This window comes from Branchiostoma belcheri, unplaced genomic scaffold (assembly GCF_001625305.1).
Source record: "Branchiostoma belcheri isolate BF01 breed outbred unplaced genomic scaffold, Haploidv18h27 scaffold8, whole genome shotgun sequence".
NCBI lineage: Eukaryota > Metazoa > Chordata > Leptocardii > Amphioxiformes > Branchiostomatidae > Branchiostoma > Branchiostoma belcheri.
The window spans coordinates 1,234,055-1,249,586 of NW_017804464.1; the positions used below are offsets into that span (position 1 = coordinate 1,234,055).

The following is a 15,532-nucleotide window of genomic DNA, read 5'->3' on the forward strand; positions in this document are numbered from 1 at the left end:
AACCTACATTTTCTTACCGTGGGTGACTTGACTTCTTCTTTTACCGCAACTTGGTGTCAATATCGACGAAAGTCACAGGAAATATGTTCATTTATTGAAGTTTAACTTTATATCCACTCGTCAATATTCTTATCTAAACATGCTATGGACGAATCGATGTCGTTCCAAGCTCCCCGTGCCGGTGTTCCGCTATATTCCTGGGTCGTCCACGGATTTGTCGGCGGAAAACTCAAATAAAGTACGCACCGCGACTTTGGCGACGGCCCGAGACACTTCTGGGATTTTGAAAAATGTAAAAAGTGCGTGCTATATTCGGGAATTTACGGCGTATTTCTTGTAATTCGGTACTACGCGACGCCATATTTTACAAAAGTTTTTCGGTGGCCCTCCCCCAGGCCGATTTTTTTTTTCGATGGCCCTCACCCCATCTCAAATTTTTTTTCCATGGCCCTCCCCCAGGCCAAAAAAATTTTCAACCCGGTAAATATCGTACAGTCCTCTCTCTCGGTCATAGCATGTGTTTATCCATGTAATTCGATAATATGTAGCTTATAGAATTGATTATCCCATGTGGAGATAAGGACGTCCACATGTTATCGTATGACGGAGGTTAGGACTGGTCTCTGTGCTGTAAAAGTGTCTTTTCAGAATTAAACAAAAAAATGAAAAAGAAGACATGATGTTAAAACTTTTACCCTTCAACGAAAAATAACGTTCAAATGAAGAATCGCTGAAGCGGCTGAATCGCTATCGCACAACGTGTGACATCTCTTCACTTACACCCCATTCCTGACACATTGACATCACTTGGGTAACCACGCCGAGTGACGATGATTGTCACTAGCGCATAGCACATAGCGTATATTTATTTGTGCTAAATTTGTGCTAAATTTGTGTTTTCTTGCTGTGTTAACATAGCCTGTGTTACACAAGAGGTTAATGACCCCCACCCACTTCGGGTCGACGACCGCCAGGAGCGCGATTAGTCGGGTTATGTTTAACTCCATGCTGCACAGGTTTGTGCACACGCACGTGCCAAAGTAGTGGGTGCAATTCTGATGCATTCCGCCAGGGGGCGCAGCTGCTTGGAAGTCTTGCTGTTCGTGAGGCTGTGGATGGGGGGAGTTCAGTAGCCTGACGTCCTAGACAGGCAAGGTAGACTGGTAAGGTAGCCTGGTAAGGTAGACAGCCCAGGTTTTTCCGTAAACCCGTTCTTAGGTCCTGTTCGAGAGGTTTGAATAAAGTCTGTTGAGTAGAAGTTATCTCTCTGAGCGGATGTGCCTTCCGTTTGTTTCCTTTGTCCTCCAACACAAGTAAAAATGGTGTTATATTTCACAGTGAACAATGAGCTAATCCTACTGTCTACTTTATGTACTACACATGATGCTGGCATATTCTCTCTGGTTCTCTACCATCTTCAGGAAAACAGCATACTTCTTGTCATGATACCTGTAGAGGAAGAATCATTGCAGGGCATTACACATACGTTTTCGACTTGTAATGATGAAAATCCTCTAAGTCCTGTTGTTGTGCAGCCTTACAAAGGTTTTACGATAGAAAGGACAATTGTTGTTCATTTTGTCAGGCTGCATTCAATGCAATTTCCCAGCAATTGAATTACAAGCAGCTATTACAGAAGGTGTTTGGATAAGCTTTTCAGCTTAATTCCAAAAACAACAGGGTACAGAATTTTTGACTCAAAACTGATGATGAAGACTAATGATCAAATTTCATATGATGGCATAAATTATTTCAGCTCTGCTGACTATGAAAGCCCATGTAGGTCTATCCAGGATGGCAATTGAGCTTCAAAATGAATTTTTGCAAGAGAGAAAAACCCATACCTTCTGTCCTGTAGACTTGGTTGCAACACTGACCCCACCCTAGCCATGCAGCCCATTGCACTCTAGGAAGGTAAAAGAACCAGTATGAGTAATTAAAATTTTAAAAAAGTTCTAGCATTGACAGAATCTTAATTTATGGTTTAGGATTTTATTTTGGATTGAATTTGTAAAAACCCAAGCGAACAATCAGATTGAAATTTTAACTTTGCCGGAGTAACAAATGCTGAGTAAGTTTTAAGAAATAGTATTAAGTCCAAGCTGTATTGTGAGTGGGAACTGATAGCAATTTCAAAGTCTCCCTATTTTTTAGAACAAGTATTTAGTTTCCTCTGATTCTTTCTGTTTTGTTAGATCACTGCATGTCACAGTTGAGGTTGGTGTGGACAGTGTTCAGCACCAAGGATAGGTCTGTTTGCTTTTGTGAAGACAAGGGCTGTGCATCCTCCTTCGCAGGGCTAAAATCCTCCGGTTCCTTCCTTCGGGTTTTAGCCCTGCTATTTACCGCTGACAGTTTGACTTTTGGTGACGTCACCGCCAAACTGCTGTCAGCCAATCAGAGAATTTGCGCACCGAGCTTTGCGCAAAAACCGCAAAGGTCGCTGGGAACCTATTAGCCAATCAGGTTACGTCTTACATTCCCATGTTGGGACAGGCCAAGATGGCGGCTATTACAGATACTAGAAGTTTCGTGCGAGCCGTGCAAGATTTATTTGGAGTCGAGCGGTTTCGTGAGCATCAGCAGTCGACGCTACGGGCGCTGCTTGATGGCAGAGACATTTTTCTGAGTGTGCGGACAGGAGGAGGGAAGAGCCTGTGCTATATGGGCTTCCCAGCAGCGGCCAAAGCCCTGGCCAAAGCCGAGACAGAGTTAGGGCAAGCCCCCCGACATCCGTCTTGGCCAGCCGGTTAAGTTTTGCAAAGCACTCGCGGCAGATGGCGCTTGACAGCCCTTTCCTCGTCCAGACTTTTTTGTCAGGTGTCACGCGCAAAATCTGCCGGATCTGTGCGTGAAGGGAGGTCACGTGAACTGAAAACAGCGAGCGGTAACTTTTTGGAACGACCCCCTTCCCACAAAACAAGCAAATCTTGGTTCCTCCCCCCTCAGCACGCTCCATGCTTCTCTGTTGTTGTTATTCTACCGCGCCGCCATTTTGTAAAGTTGTAATCTTGGCGCTGATTGGTTTGTGCCAAATAAGGCAAGCTCATGAATTATTTATAAGTGACGTCACCAAAAGTCAAACTGTCAGCGGTAAATAGCAGGGCTAAAACCCGAAGGAAGGAACCGGAGGATTTTAGCCCTGCGAAGGAGGATGGGGCTGTGTGATTTCTGGTGCAATTATCTTAGATCCCAATTCACAGCAAACTCAAACTTAGCATGGTTGCCATCCAATTTTTGGGGGGTTGCCGTTACAAATCGGATGGCAGCCAGGATAAATCTAACTACCAGCCAATTGCAATACTTCTCTAAACAGTATCTCTAAACAATAACAACAATTTCTATCTCTCTGCCCACAAGCTGTGCAGTGCAGTTCCCTGGTAAGCGGGTAGGCAATAGGGCTGACCAAGTCAGCTGCTACAGATCTTAACCTGTCTGTTGCCCATATCTGACTGCTGACTGACCTGTATAGTTAGAAAGTCCCCCGAAGCATAAGCTCCAAGAATCGCTGCTCCAACCAGCACTGACTCAGGCTCCTTGGGAAGAACTACAGGCAAGCCTGGGCCGGTGGGGTAAAAAAAAGAATGATTAAATTCAAGCTTGAGAAAATGATAGTAAAAAACAGTCATAATACATTGTATCATCAGTCTATAGTTACCTTAGCAAACCAAGCATAAATGTGCCAAAAATGGATCATTCGTTAGTCATGTGACCTCTGACCTGTGACATCTGCATGAGTCTGTACAAACAAGGGGTTCTTGCTGAGCCCCCCACACATGAACAAGGTGCTGATGTCATGCCCCGCCCCTTGAAGAGCCTCCAGAATGTGTCTGGTGCCATACTGGGTCGAGAGAACATGATTCAGAATTGGATATAGAGTGATGTTTATCACATTGTAAGTTGAAAATCTAGAGAGTGATACAGACTGACAGAGAAATATTGAAAAAACAAATATATTTCCTTTTCTCAACAGTAGAATGAGATATTATTTGGAGGGAGAACTCACTGCCAGGGCTTGTACTGTGGCCAGGTACAGGAGTGCCAGGTCTTGGAGGCCTGCACTCAATCGAAGTCCACAGATCTGCAAACAAAACTTTCTTTCAAACTGTTTGTTGTATACCAATAAACTAATACCTAGATATAGAGATAGATTTACAATTACATCTTACCACCCTTCCTGTCATTGGTGCTGAACGACAGACCATTAACAAAATTCCCCTCAGCTTGTAGGAATTGAAATGTTACTAGGTCAAGTTATTTATTCTCATCTTTTCAACCAAGCTTTCACGTCTGTTTTGGTGATGTTGTCTGTTTTTATACTACATGTATATTTGACATGTAGTATAGACATATTTTCCAAATTTTGACTTGTTGTGGCAATAGATTATAAACAAACTGCAAGTTTACATCAAACATGAAAACCAGGATAGAGAGAAGAAAAAATAACGCTATGTAGAACCTTACCATGCCTGTGAGGGAGGGGTCACCAAGGGGTGACCTGTTGCCATGGTAATCTGGCCAGACGTGGAGACTGCCGACCAGAGTGGCCGGTGACGAGAGGTGCCTGTCTGATGCCAGGCCGGACAGGTACGTGTTCAGGTATTCAGAGACAGACTTTCCACTGAGAAAAACAGACATTCATTAAGGAAGAAAAGAAGTCACTGTGGGGCATTATAAGATGAGACTGTGTCACACAATAAGCGGTGCAATACTAAGTTGTAAGAAAGGTTGGTACAACTTCTTCAAATCATGAACCTGTGGTGAGCTTTTGTAAGATGACCATGAAATGGAAGAATATCTATAATTGTAATAAACTAAAACTGCAGAAGAATTAGCTACACATTTAAAAGACATATCACTACCTGCTCTTGGCCTTCTCCTTCAGTTCTGGAAAGGCAGCGTGGGTCTCTATAACATGGTCTATCTGTCAAAAGAGTTGTCTTTAGAAAGGATGGGAACTTTTACCAACTCAAACAAGACAGCAGATTTCCAAGCTATTGAGCCCTACATGGTACATGTCAGTAAGGCCACAATAACATGTTGGAGGCAATAATTGACTTAGTCATCCTGAAGAAAACCATAAGAAAAACTCTGAATTTTCTGAATATTTTATGTTGGATCAGAAGCCTTCAAAGGTTTTTTTAAAAAGTCTGTCTTTCTACTGACCACTTTTCCGGTTGCACTCTGCCCTCCCTCGTTGAGCCAGAGGCCTGGCACCATAGCGGAGAAGTAAGGGCCCCACACACCTGGCACAAAGATGGCGTCCTTACTGAGCTGAAGGTCAAAAATACTCTAGGTCAAACATGGTCCTTCTAAATGAGTCACTATATTGAAAGTAGCAGAATGGTTGAATGGGAAACAGTTGGTAGTGTCACATGAAATGAAAACCAACCTATAGTGGGTACCTGTGTCAGTGAAGATGGGGAAAATGACATTGTACAAAATAACGTATAAACTGGTTGATGTACCTCTTTCCAGCCCAGAAAAGAACAAGAAATAGTCATGCCTTCAAAAGTACAAGAATTATCAACTATGGATTCAGGTGTTAAAAAAACTTTTTTTCCTAGAACTATCGTAGAGTGGAACTGCCACCAAGTACAGTAGGTGCATCATCACTAGGTAGCTTAAACAATGCTTAGATTTAGATGTGCAAAGGCTAGGTGTAACAAGCTACACAGACAGTTTAGATGTGAAATTAAAAATTTACTTACAGCCATATGACAGGAGGATGTGCCACATATAAGGGAGAGCCGGGCTGTGATTGGTTGATTTTCACATGGCAGGTTATGACCTTTGACATCTGCTCCTACCATTCCTGAAAGAAAAATTCCACTGCTTTAGAAAGCATTTCACACAACATACTTGTAGTACAGTACTAATCATAATAACATAACACATCTGCATTGCCGCAACATTCTAAATTCTACGAATCTTTTGGAGAGTTTTTCCCAAATCTTATGAAAATCTGTTTATAAATGCCTTGATGGTCAAGACTTAACAAAGAAATACTGGTGAAATCAGTTAATCTTTGGGGGTAACTTGAAGTACCTAGTCCCCCTGCATGTGCATCTATGAGTGAGGTCCCCACAGCTGTGCCCTCTGCCAGTCCCAGTTCTACAGCAGCAGACTTGGTCAACCCCTTTCCTACCCTCTCACCAGGGGACTGGACTGCACAGCCTGTAGGCAAAGAGATAGAAATATTGGAGTACGAGTGATTGCTAGTGAGTCATAGGCAGTGATGATTGATTAATTTGTCTACCACTGATTTTTATATGACTTCAAATAATTTGCATGCATATGGTGTAAACAAAAAACAGCTAGGAATCACTCATATTGGCTTGTAATGTAGTAATGTTTGCCTGTGAATCAGGACATGAAAGGATTGTACTTGATATTACTCTTCGGTAGACAGCCCTAGTTTACACACTAGCAAACGGAACTGTCCTTGGTGCTGAACACTGTCCATACCAGTTATTTTTGTGTCTGGAACTCTGCACAATGGCAAGAAACATTTCAACTTTACAATTTACTTTAAGTAAGTTTAATCAGCACTGTTAGCCTGGGACAATACTATTCTACCTTAAGTGTGGGTGAAATTTTATGCTAGTTCAACACAATACCAATTTTTGCATAGTTATCTGAGACAAGATCTGCTAGTCCAATCTCCTGCCAGAAACTGTCACTCCACTCGTCAGATGCAGAATATGTCCACTTGCATATCAGACTACACAGGGACCTGCAATACAATAGAGAAGAAGAAACTGTAAGGAATATGATGATTTCTGCTGTTACAACACAAAGGAAAACAGACATGTCCATAGTGCTGAACACCATCCACAAATCAAAAACCTACCTGTCCTTAGTGCTGAACACTATCCATACACAGGCAAACATTCCTGTCCTTGGTGCTGAACACCATTCACAAACAAGCAAACACACTTGCCCTTATACAGGCAGACACATCCTTAGTGCTGAACACCATCCTCACACAGGCAAACATACCTGTCCTTAGTGCTGAACACAATCCACAAATAGGACCTGTCCTTGGTGCTATCCATACACTATCCATACAGAGTATGGTGTTCAGGAACAGATACAAGGAATGTAGGTGAGAACTAGCTAGAATGTGTTTGACACTCAGGAAATGATATCAATCTGACCTGGAAGCACTTCCTGTGGCTCTCCATGTTAGATAGTCAGGTAATTCAAACATGTGACCTGCCTTCTCCCAGCATGCCTCACCAAGATTCTGTTGACAGACAAAAAGGAGCAGATGTATTGCAACAACATTTAAGAGCAAAATTCCATCTAAGAGAGAAAAGATCATAGCATAGCCTGCAGAAAATCTGTAATAAGCTCTTTAAGGTAATGCAAATATTAACTGTTACATTTCAGTTGTGAATTTAAGCTTGACATTGGAGCACAGAATGTTGTCTTTCCATAAGAAAATGATCCTAGCAATGGAAAAAACTTAAAAAAAAAGTAGCAATATCAAAATCAAGACCTTGCTGAATACACAAATATGACAACATATGATGTAAGTTACCTCTTTTAGCCAGAGTAGTTTGGGTGGTGCCATTTCTGGAGAGATTGCCCCACCTACGTATTTCAGGACGGCATGATGGGTAGTATTTATCCTCTCTGCCTGCTCCGTAGCTCGATGGTCCATCCATAGAACAATGTTCTGTTCATTCTCTCCTAAAACAGGGAAACACAGAATATAACTTGTAAAACTTGTAGAAGACTTTGCAAAAGTCATGTCAAAGAATACTGCATATTGTTTTGTCAATGACTTAAGTTAACATGTTGAGTTGTTGATAAAAAGAGACTCCTACCTGATTTGCTGACAGTGAGAGGTTTGCCCTCAGTGTCCAGCAGGACCAGTGAACAGGTCGCATCAAACCCAACCCCACGCACCTGGGTCACCTCCACTGTTGATGTCACTTTCTGCAAATGGCAGAAATAACACACCTTAATGTTGGAATTTTCTTATACACAACCAGTACTTCTCTCATCTTATTTATGTTTCAATGTCTAACAGACACCTTACCAAGAGCTAATCAAGGGTAACCATAGCCCTAATTTAGGGTTATACTACACGCTCATTACCATAACCCTAATTTAGGGTTACCCTAAGATGTACCGTTACGTACCAGTGTAATGGATGTAATTTCCGTGCATTCTCCTAGAGGGCACAGCTGCTTGGATGTCTTTTTTCTTCATGAGAATATGAATGGGGGGACCTGAGTACTAAGCCTGACACGCTAGCCTGGCCTGGTGGACAGGCAAGGTAGACTGGCCAGGCAGGCACCCAGGTTTTTCTGTAAACCCTCACCTTGACAACTGTGCAGCAGGCAGCCCAGATGTCATCTGATGATTGCTGGTAGAAGTCTGGCTGGGGGTTCCATGTTTGGATGGGATGTTCCGCTCTGGATAGTACCCGTCCCGTTCTGTCAACAAGAGCTGCACGAGCGCTCCCCGTACCTACGTCTACTCCCACATAGTACCGCTCTGCATCAATCATGCTCAGCTACAGAGCTGGAAAACAATTGAGCTGAAATCTATTGTAGTCCCAGTGTATTAGAACAAGGAGGTTAAAAATCCTCCTTCAATGGTAAGAATATTAACACATTTATTTAAGACATGACAACCTTCAACTCTGCTGTAAAACTATGATTAAAAGTTATCACATAATCCTTGAAAATCAGGCAGATTCACTGTTTCAGATGCATAATTTGGAAGAGTTAACGTTAATATGATAACATATGATATACTTTTGATAACATGTGAAGATGTTAGCTTTAACTTTAAATAGTATGCAAAAGTTATTATCAATATCTTGAATCATGCAATATACCAATCACTAAATTAATCAATCAGTAATTAGGATCGCTTACAGTTTCACAAAAGGTTACTCTAAGATGATGATGACTTTGAACGCCACCAAAAACCCGTGACAAACTTCGCGGCAAGCGACCTTTGACCAGCCATATGCGGTGCCCTTTAACCTTTCACCTGACCTGAACCTGACACAAAATGGCGGTGGAAGACGTGATCGTGGAACCGTGGTACATGATGCAGATGGTACAGGCCTTTCTACAGGTAAATACCGCTTCAAAGAGCTTCTACGTGTTACTGATATAGTGTTCAATCACTATAGAATCATGTTTTACTCGTATGATGCTGCGTAGAGCAGCGATTTACATACAAACGTGACGTTACACAACAGGCGTTCTTTTTCTTATTTTTACCGTTGCGTTGTGGCGTGATTTCTCGAGCCACGCTTACTTTTAGGTATTACCTACATCTCCCAACTTCTTATTGGATAAATCTGTTGGACAACAAGTACTTTATGTCGTATAACATCAAACAACATCAAACAAACGAGCAAACAAGAAAGTTTTGATCGAAGGGGGTACGGTGTTGTTAGGGACAAACCAAAAACGATGATGAGGGGTGCAAAATAATTTTTTTTAGATGGGTTTGTACTTTCATTAATGTCATTTTTCATTGTTTGCCTTTTAGAATTTTATTTATAATTCTACAAAGTGTAATTCCCATTTTTATGCACCCACAATATTATTTTCCTGAAATACAGCCTGCCATTCATACTTGTTGCCACCCTGCTACAAATTGTGTCAGCTTAAACAGCTATCCCCACAAATTATGTAAAATTAAAAGAGCTCACCTGTACAATTAGCACAACCAATTATACAATTTTATGATGCCACAGCCAGCAAGTGGTAGGCTAAATGCAGGTGATAGTTGCCTGATTGTCTTACCAATAATTTGCATACGCCCACCAATAATTTGTGAATGCTTACTATGCTTAATCCTGATGTCAACAAAAACAGTGATCACACGTATTAAAATCACTATTATAACAATTAACTCTCCCTGCAGGCCCCAGTGTACCACATCGTGATTGAGGTGCTGCTGATCGTGTGGATCATCGGTCTGCTGTTCTCTAAGAGCTACAGGATCCAGGAGAGGGTACAGCTCACAGAGAAGGTGACATCAGCTAACACAGTCAGATTTACAGTAGACAAGTGGGCTAAAACATTGGATCTACAGTAGAAATGTTCAAACTAGACCAAGAATTAAACACTGATTTGTATTGACCTCTTGCTGAATTCTTGTGCAAAAAGTGTCCATCCAAGAGCCAAGGAAGTAAATTGGTGTATTTAATTTAACTCTACATGAATATTACATTTGTTTGTCCATGCAATTCTTGTGCTATCAGTTATCACATTCTGTATGACTCCTTTGGCCAAATGATGATATGGCCATTTATCAAAAGGTATTTAGGGGGGAGGCAGGACACCACAATCACCAAATGTTTTAAGTTGGATCATAATTATGTGTTGAATGAATTTGATGTATCTTCCTTGTTGTAGGAGAAAGAAGACCTGTTGGCTGAATGGCAGCCAGAGCCGCTGGTACCTGACACCCCCGAGGACCACCCAGCCTTACACCCACGGGTTGTCTCTGGGTCAGTGTCATGTTTGGTTAGGTTATGCCATAACAGAAAGGGAGCATTGTAAACATACATGTTACGATGATGTATTATGCCTGAATGTATGTCAAAAAGAGATGTAAATTTGTTGAATCAAACAAGCCAAAATCTATCTTTTGAGAAGTTCTCAATCTTTATAAGTATTCATGCTTCTAATACATTTGTGTAATTTTGGGTCAGTTCATGAACATTCATCTACATCTCATTACACCAATTTTTAAAACTATGATACCAAAAAGCCATTTGTTTACCCTGTAGACAGTTATCATTATGTAGTTGTGGTCTGAGCGTGCTCCACAGAGTCCAGTCCAGAGTCAGAGTTGTGATCGTGACTGTTGATTGGCTGTGGTTTTCAGGAAAGCAGGGTTAAAGGTTGTGGTGGATGGGAAGGAGTGTCTGAACCTGGCGACCCTCAACTTCCTAGGCATGCTGGGTAATAAACGGATTGAGGTAAGACATATACATTGTATATCTGTTTGTTACAGCTTTAAGTATGATTACAATGAGATACCAGATATTTCGGGTTTCCCATTGCTATGTGTTCTACTGACACATAGACACATAAAGCAGAGTCTTCACCAACGTGCTGTTCAAAAACACAAGTATGGAGCAGTTTTTATTTGTCTTTCCTCTCCCCATGTAGAAAGCTGCCAACTCAGCCCTGTATAAGTACGGTGTCGGATCCTGTGGACCCCGTGGCTTTTATGGAACTGTGGGTAAGTAAAAAAGATCAGTCAATGGATTAGCTTGAACCCTTCATATCTAGTTAATTCTCATCCTATGAATGATAAGGAAAGATGCCGGCATGTCTGAATACCAATGTTGAAAAGAAAGTGTTTCTGGACCAAGATATCTATGTTTCCAGTTTATAATTACCAAATCCTTCATTCTTTCTTTGTTCTCTCACTTTGCAGATGTTCACCTTGACCTTGAGGATAAACTTGCCAAGTTCACGAGAACAGAAGAGGCTATCCTGTATGCCTATGGCTTTGCCACCATTGCCAGCGCTATCCCTGCTTACTCCAAACGGGGTGATATTGTCTTCTGGTATGACACATGATTGTTTGCTTTTTCGTCCCAGAAGTAGAATTTATATAACGTTCTTCTTAATACCTCAATCTGGTATTAGAGTGTTAAAAAAATTTTGGTAAGAATTTTATAACAAATACAATATATTGTCTTATTTTGCAGTAATTTTATCCAGATTTTGATGTAGAATGTACTATGAACATGTATATTTCACCAGGTATATTTCACCCTGTTTTGCCACCCTTACCTCACCCTCTCCAGTGATGAGGGAGCCTGCTTTGCCATCCAGAAAGGCCTGCTAGCCTCCCGCAGCAAAGTGGTGTACTTCAAACACAACGACATGGAAGACTTGGAGAGACTTCTCAAGGAACAGGCTAAGGATGACAAGAAGGTGTGGAAAGCTGTAGTGCCATTTTTTTTGTTTGGGTCATTAATAAGAAAAACCTAAGCTGAAGGATCATTAGAAACATGAGATTTCTTCTGTATGCAATGTTTGAGTGCTAATGTCTTGTTTCTTCATACAGAACCCCAAGAAGGCTGCTGTCACCCGGAGGTTTGTGTTAGTGGAGGGGATCTACATGAACTATGGAGACATTGTCCCCCTACCAAAATTGGTCAGTACTGCAGGATAACCGTAATTTTGACCTTATAGTGTTTCCGTGCGTCTTTACAAAGTTCTAATCACTTTCATAGAGATCTAATTACCCATGTCAAAATGGCCTTCATTTGTGAACAGGAAAAATGAAAGATTATACTTGGATTTTGTAATTTCATCATGTTGCTGCCAGTCCTTTAGCTAGGAATAATGTTAACATGTTTGGTCTAGATTCAAAATGGGCAATCCTTTTTTACCAGCTTTTGTATGAGATTACGAACATGTAGGTCATATGGAGAAAGTAATGTTACATTTACAAAGAAAAGCATCATGAGATCTACATGTTTGTGTTCTCTTGTTCTAGGTTGAGCTGAAGTACAAGTACAAAGTGAGAATCTTTATAGAGGAGAGTCTTTCCTTCGGAGTGCTGGGAGACAATGGCAGGGGGGTCACAGAGCACTTTGGTGTTCCGGTCAGTTGGTTTATATGTTCATTATTATTGTTTTTGCTCAGTTTCCTCTTCTTCTTCTTCTCCAAACACTTACCTCTGACCTGGTCAATGATCTGAACCAGACCGTCTCTCACCATGGTAACTGGTGTTGGGTTACATCATGTTGAAGTTTTATAGCAGGAGGTATTTAGACTCCTGTCACCAAATATATGTGAATGTGTTCGAGTAAGAATTAACAAAACAGACCGTATGTGAAGGTTAACATTATGCATTTACTTTGCAAATGTTACCTTCTAGTTTACTCATTAATTCCTGATTTCCTACAAAGGTAAATAAAACATTCTGTTATGTGAGAAACATAAGGACTCATCACTCTTGTGCCCTTTTCCTTCTAAGATAGAAGACATTGACCTGATCAGTGCTAACATGGAGATGTCCCTGGCATCTATCGGTGGTTTCTGCTGTGGAGACTCTTTTGTTATCGACCATCAGGTACGTTAGCACCTCCTCAACAATACAGGGTGCCCTAGTGTTTTTTTTCTTATTGTGAGCAATGGTTTGGATTTTCAGAATTTTATGCAAATCCGAGGTTTATGCCAATGTCGGTGATGCACACAGTCGGTGTCTACTATACCCACTCACTCACACTCACACTCACTGCACGGCTTAACGTCCGTTGTTCCCCGTCATGCATCAGAAATCAGAAATACAGTGAACAGATTTCTACCTACAGTAACCTGCAAATGTCATGTTAAAACTAACATACATATTCCACATATCATTTTATGATATCACAAAGTATTGTTGATCAAAACAAAGTACATAATGTACATGAATTATGTTTCTCCCACCTCAGCGACTGTCAGGCCAGGGCTACTGTTTCTCAGCCTCTCTCCCCCCCATGCTGTCAGTGGCAGCTTCCGAGGCTCTCCTCATCATGGAAGAGAAACCTGGTAAGGTCCAACTTTGTTTGGGGAGGGACAGGTTGTACCTGTTTCTAAAGCCCCTGTTATAAATAGGCAAATATAGCCTCCTGAACACTGCCAAACTCCCCTCAACCACGTTTAGGAGTAGGACAGGAGCAAGGTCGGCTGGTGTTTGGTAAGGTTGGCTACTGTCCGGCTGCACTAGGCCAATGTTGCAAACATTTGGGTGTTAACGGGAGTTTCAGTGGTTAGCTGGAGTTTAGGGGTTGGTCATCAGCAGTGTTTGGGGGTACAAGACTAGTAGTATTGAAATTTGTAGTCTCATCAGTCAGTGACTGTCTACAAAAATGTAAAGTACCTGCTAAAGTTGATTCCCAAATGTTTGGTACATGTTAGAATGTTTCCCTATAAACTATAAATCAGGAAGTGCTGTACAATATTCAAACAATACTTGTTGCTGGTCTTCAGGTATATTTGAAGAGCTGAGGACAAGATGCAAGTGGCTGCATGCAAAATTGTCAAGGTGAGTTTCTTCCGTAAAAAATGTAAGAAAATATGCTTTCAACTTTTCATTTTGCCATTTTTGACCTAGATCTTCATTCTGCCTTTTTAGTGGAATTTTATGTGTTCAACAAAGTGATAGGCACTGGTTATGTCAATCCTTCCACAATGTGTTATACATGTAATTCTCAATAAATAGATGTAGAGATAAAGTCTTGCTTTGACCTTTTATAACATTCCTGTGTTGTTTGTACAGTATTCCAGGACTGAAAGTATGCGGAGAGCCCATATCCCCCATCATGCACTTGCAATTGGCAGCCCAGTCTAGTCGCACAGAGGACACAACAAAGCTTGAGACTATTTGCAATGAGGTAATAGAAATTTAGGTGATCACTGGCATCAGTATTAGCATAATGTAGGAATGTACATGTATTAAAGGTATCCAATGCAGTTTTAGGGCTTGAAAACCAGATTTTTCAAAGTCAATGTTCTAGTCACTTGTGTGCATACCAAATTGAAACAACACTATCTCATTGTATGTCGACATTCATGGGAACAAAAATGCAGAAAATTGTGATGGAATCCAGTTACTGGTAGGATCCCGGGCTGATTTTTGGGTACCACCCAGAAAATAAAGGACTCATCTTGGGATCTTGATTCTGCACTGTATCAGATGCCCAATATGTAAAACTACTGATGCAAATGTGCTTATGTGGGGCACATAATAAAAAGATAGCCTTATTCAGAATATTTCCAGTTTTGCCGCCCTGAAATGGCATTGGATGCCTTTAAACATTTGCATATGAGCATTTCATCTTGGCAAATTTGTCAAAAATGATAATCCCCAACTTATGTTTCTCTCCTTGCAGTGCATGAACCAGGGCGTGGCTCTGACTGTGGCACGTTATCTGGAGGGGGAGGAACATCTGCTGCCACCTCCCAGGTAAGATGTCTCTGGAACTACATTTGTACTAACTGCAACAGGCTTATGTTTTCTTAACAACTAATTGTAGTAGTGACTACTTTTTTGGCTCTTTATTCACAACCACCTGTTTACAATAGCCCATGTTTGGATGACCGTCTGTCATCTTCATCAAGGCTAAAATGACTGGTTCAGTGTGCACTGAAGCTACATGTAGGTGTTATTGGCTTCAGAAATCAGGTCACATTCTGCATGCTTGTATCTTACACTTCTGATGTTTTTACCTTAAGATTTGTTGTCAAGTTTGAAGTGCTTGTTTGAGAAATTTTCAATGCTTATTTTCCTCTTCCAGCATTCGGATAGCCGTGAATGTGGAGCTGACAGAAGATGACATCAATGACGCAACCTCCGTCATCACAAACGTGGCCAAGATGGTTTTATAAGGGAATGCCAGTCACCATGTTTCTTGAAGTCTTTGTCCAAATTCTGAGAACAGCATTAACAAAACTGTAAACTTGTGATACACTACAAAACTTAATACAATGTTTCTGTGTACAAGTATAATTTACGATCAGTAAAAAATTGGGGGGGG

At 41.2% G+C, this 15,532-nt stretch overlaps 2 protein-coding genes across 3 annotated transcripts; one reads left to right on the plus strand and one right to left on the minus strand.

Annotated features, from left to right (window-relative positions):
- Window positions 1-1,332: 1,332 nt before the first annotated feature.
- On the minus strand, window positions 1,333-9,002 carry LOC109486290 (FGGY carbohydrate kinase domain-containing protein-like). 2 transcript variants are annotated; one of them, XM_019790082.1, is made up of 16 exons: window positions 8,898-9,002; window positions 8,336-8,538; window positions 7,836-7,947; window positions 7,547-7,698; window positions 7,161-7,249; window positions 6,621-6,736; window positions 6,049-6,177; window positions 5,712-5,815; window positions 5,167-5,274; window positions 4,863-4,924; window positions 4,465-4,621; window positions 4,007-4,081; window positions 3,721-3,841; window positions 3,465-3,559; window positions 1,845-1,906; window positions 1,333-1,449 (listed from the first exon to the last, which is right to left on the minus strand). In XM_019790082.1, exons 2-16 carry the CDS (start codon window positions 8,522-8,524, stop codon window positions 1,368-1,370), a joined length of 1,653 nt encoding a protein of 550 aa, XP_019645641.1. In that variant the 5' UTR covers window positions 8,525-8,538; window positions 8,898-9,002; the 3' UTR covers window positions 1,333-1,367. The 2 variants fall into 2 exon arrangements, with proteins under 2 accessions (XP_019645641.1, XP_019645642.1); XM_019790083.1 differs by lacking the exon at window positions 6,049-6,177.
- A 7-nt stretch (window positions 9,003-9,009) lies between these two features.
- Window positions 9,010-15,525, plus strand: LOC109486369 (serine palmitoyltransferase 1-like). The gene is made up of 15 exons (XM_019790199.1): window positions 9,010-9,102; window positions 9,904-10,011; window positions 10,398-10,492; window positions 10,873-10,966; window positions 11,160-11,232; window positions 11,431-11,563; window positions 11,807-11,936; window positions 12,070-12,159; window positions 12,505-12,612; window positions 12,988-13,083; window positions 13,448-13,544; window positions 13,986-14,040; window positions 14,275-14,389; window positions 14,888-14,961; window positions 15,293-15,525. Exons 1-15 carry the CDS (start codon window positions 9,037-9,039, stop codon window positions 15,381-15,383), a joined length of 1,425 nt encoding a protein of 474 aa, XP_019645758.1. The 5' UTR covers window positions 9,010-9,036; the 3' UTR covers window positions 15,384-15,525.
- Window positions 15,526-15,532: the final 7 nt, after the last annotated feature.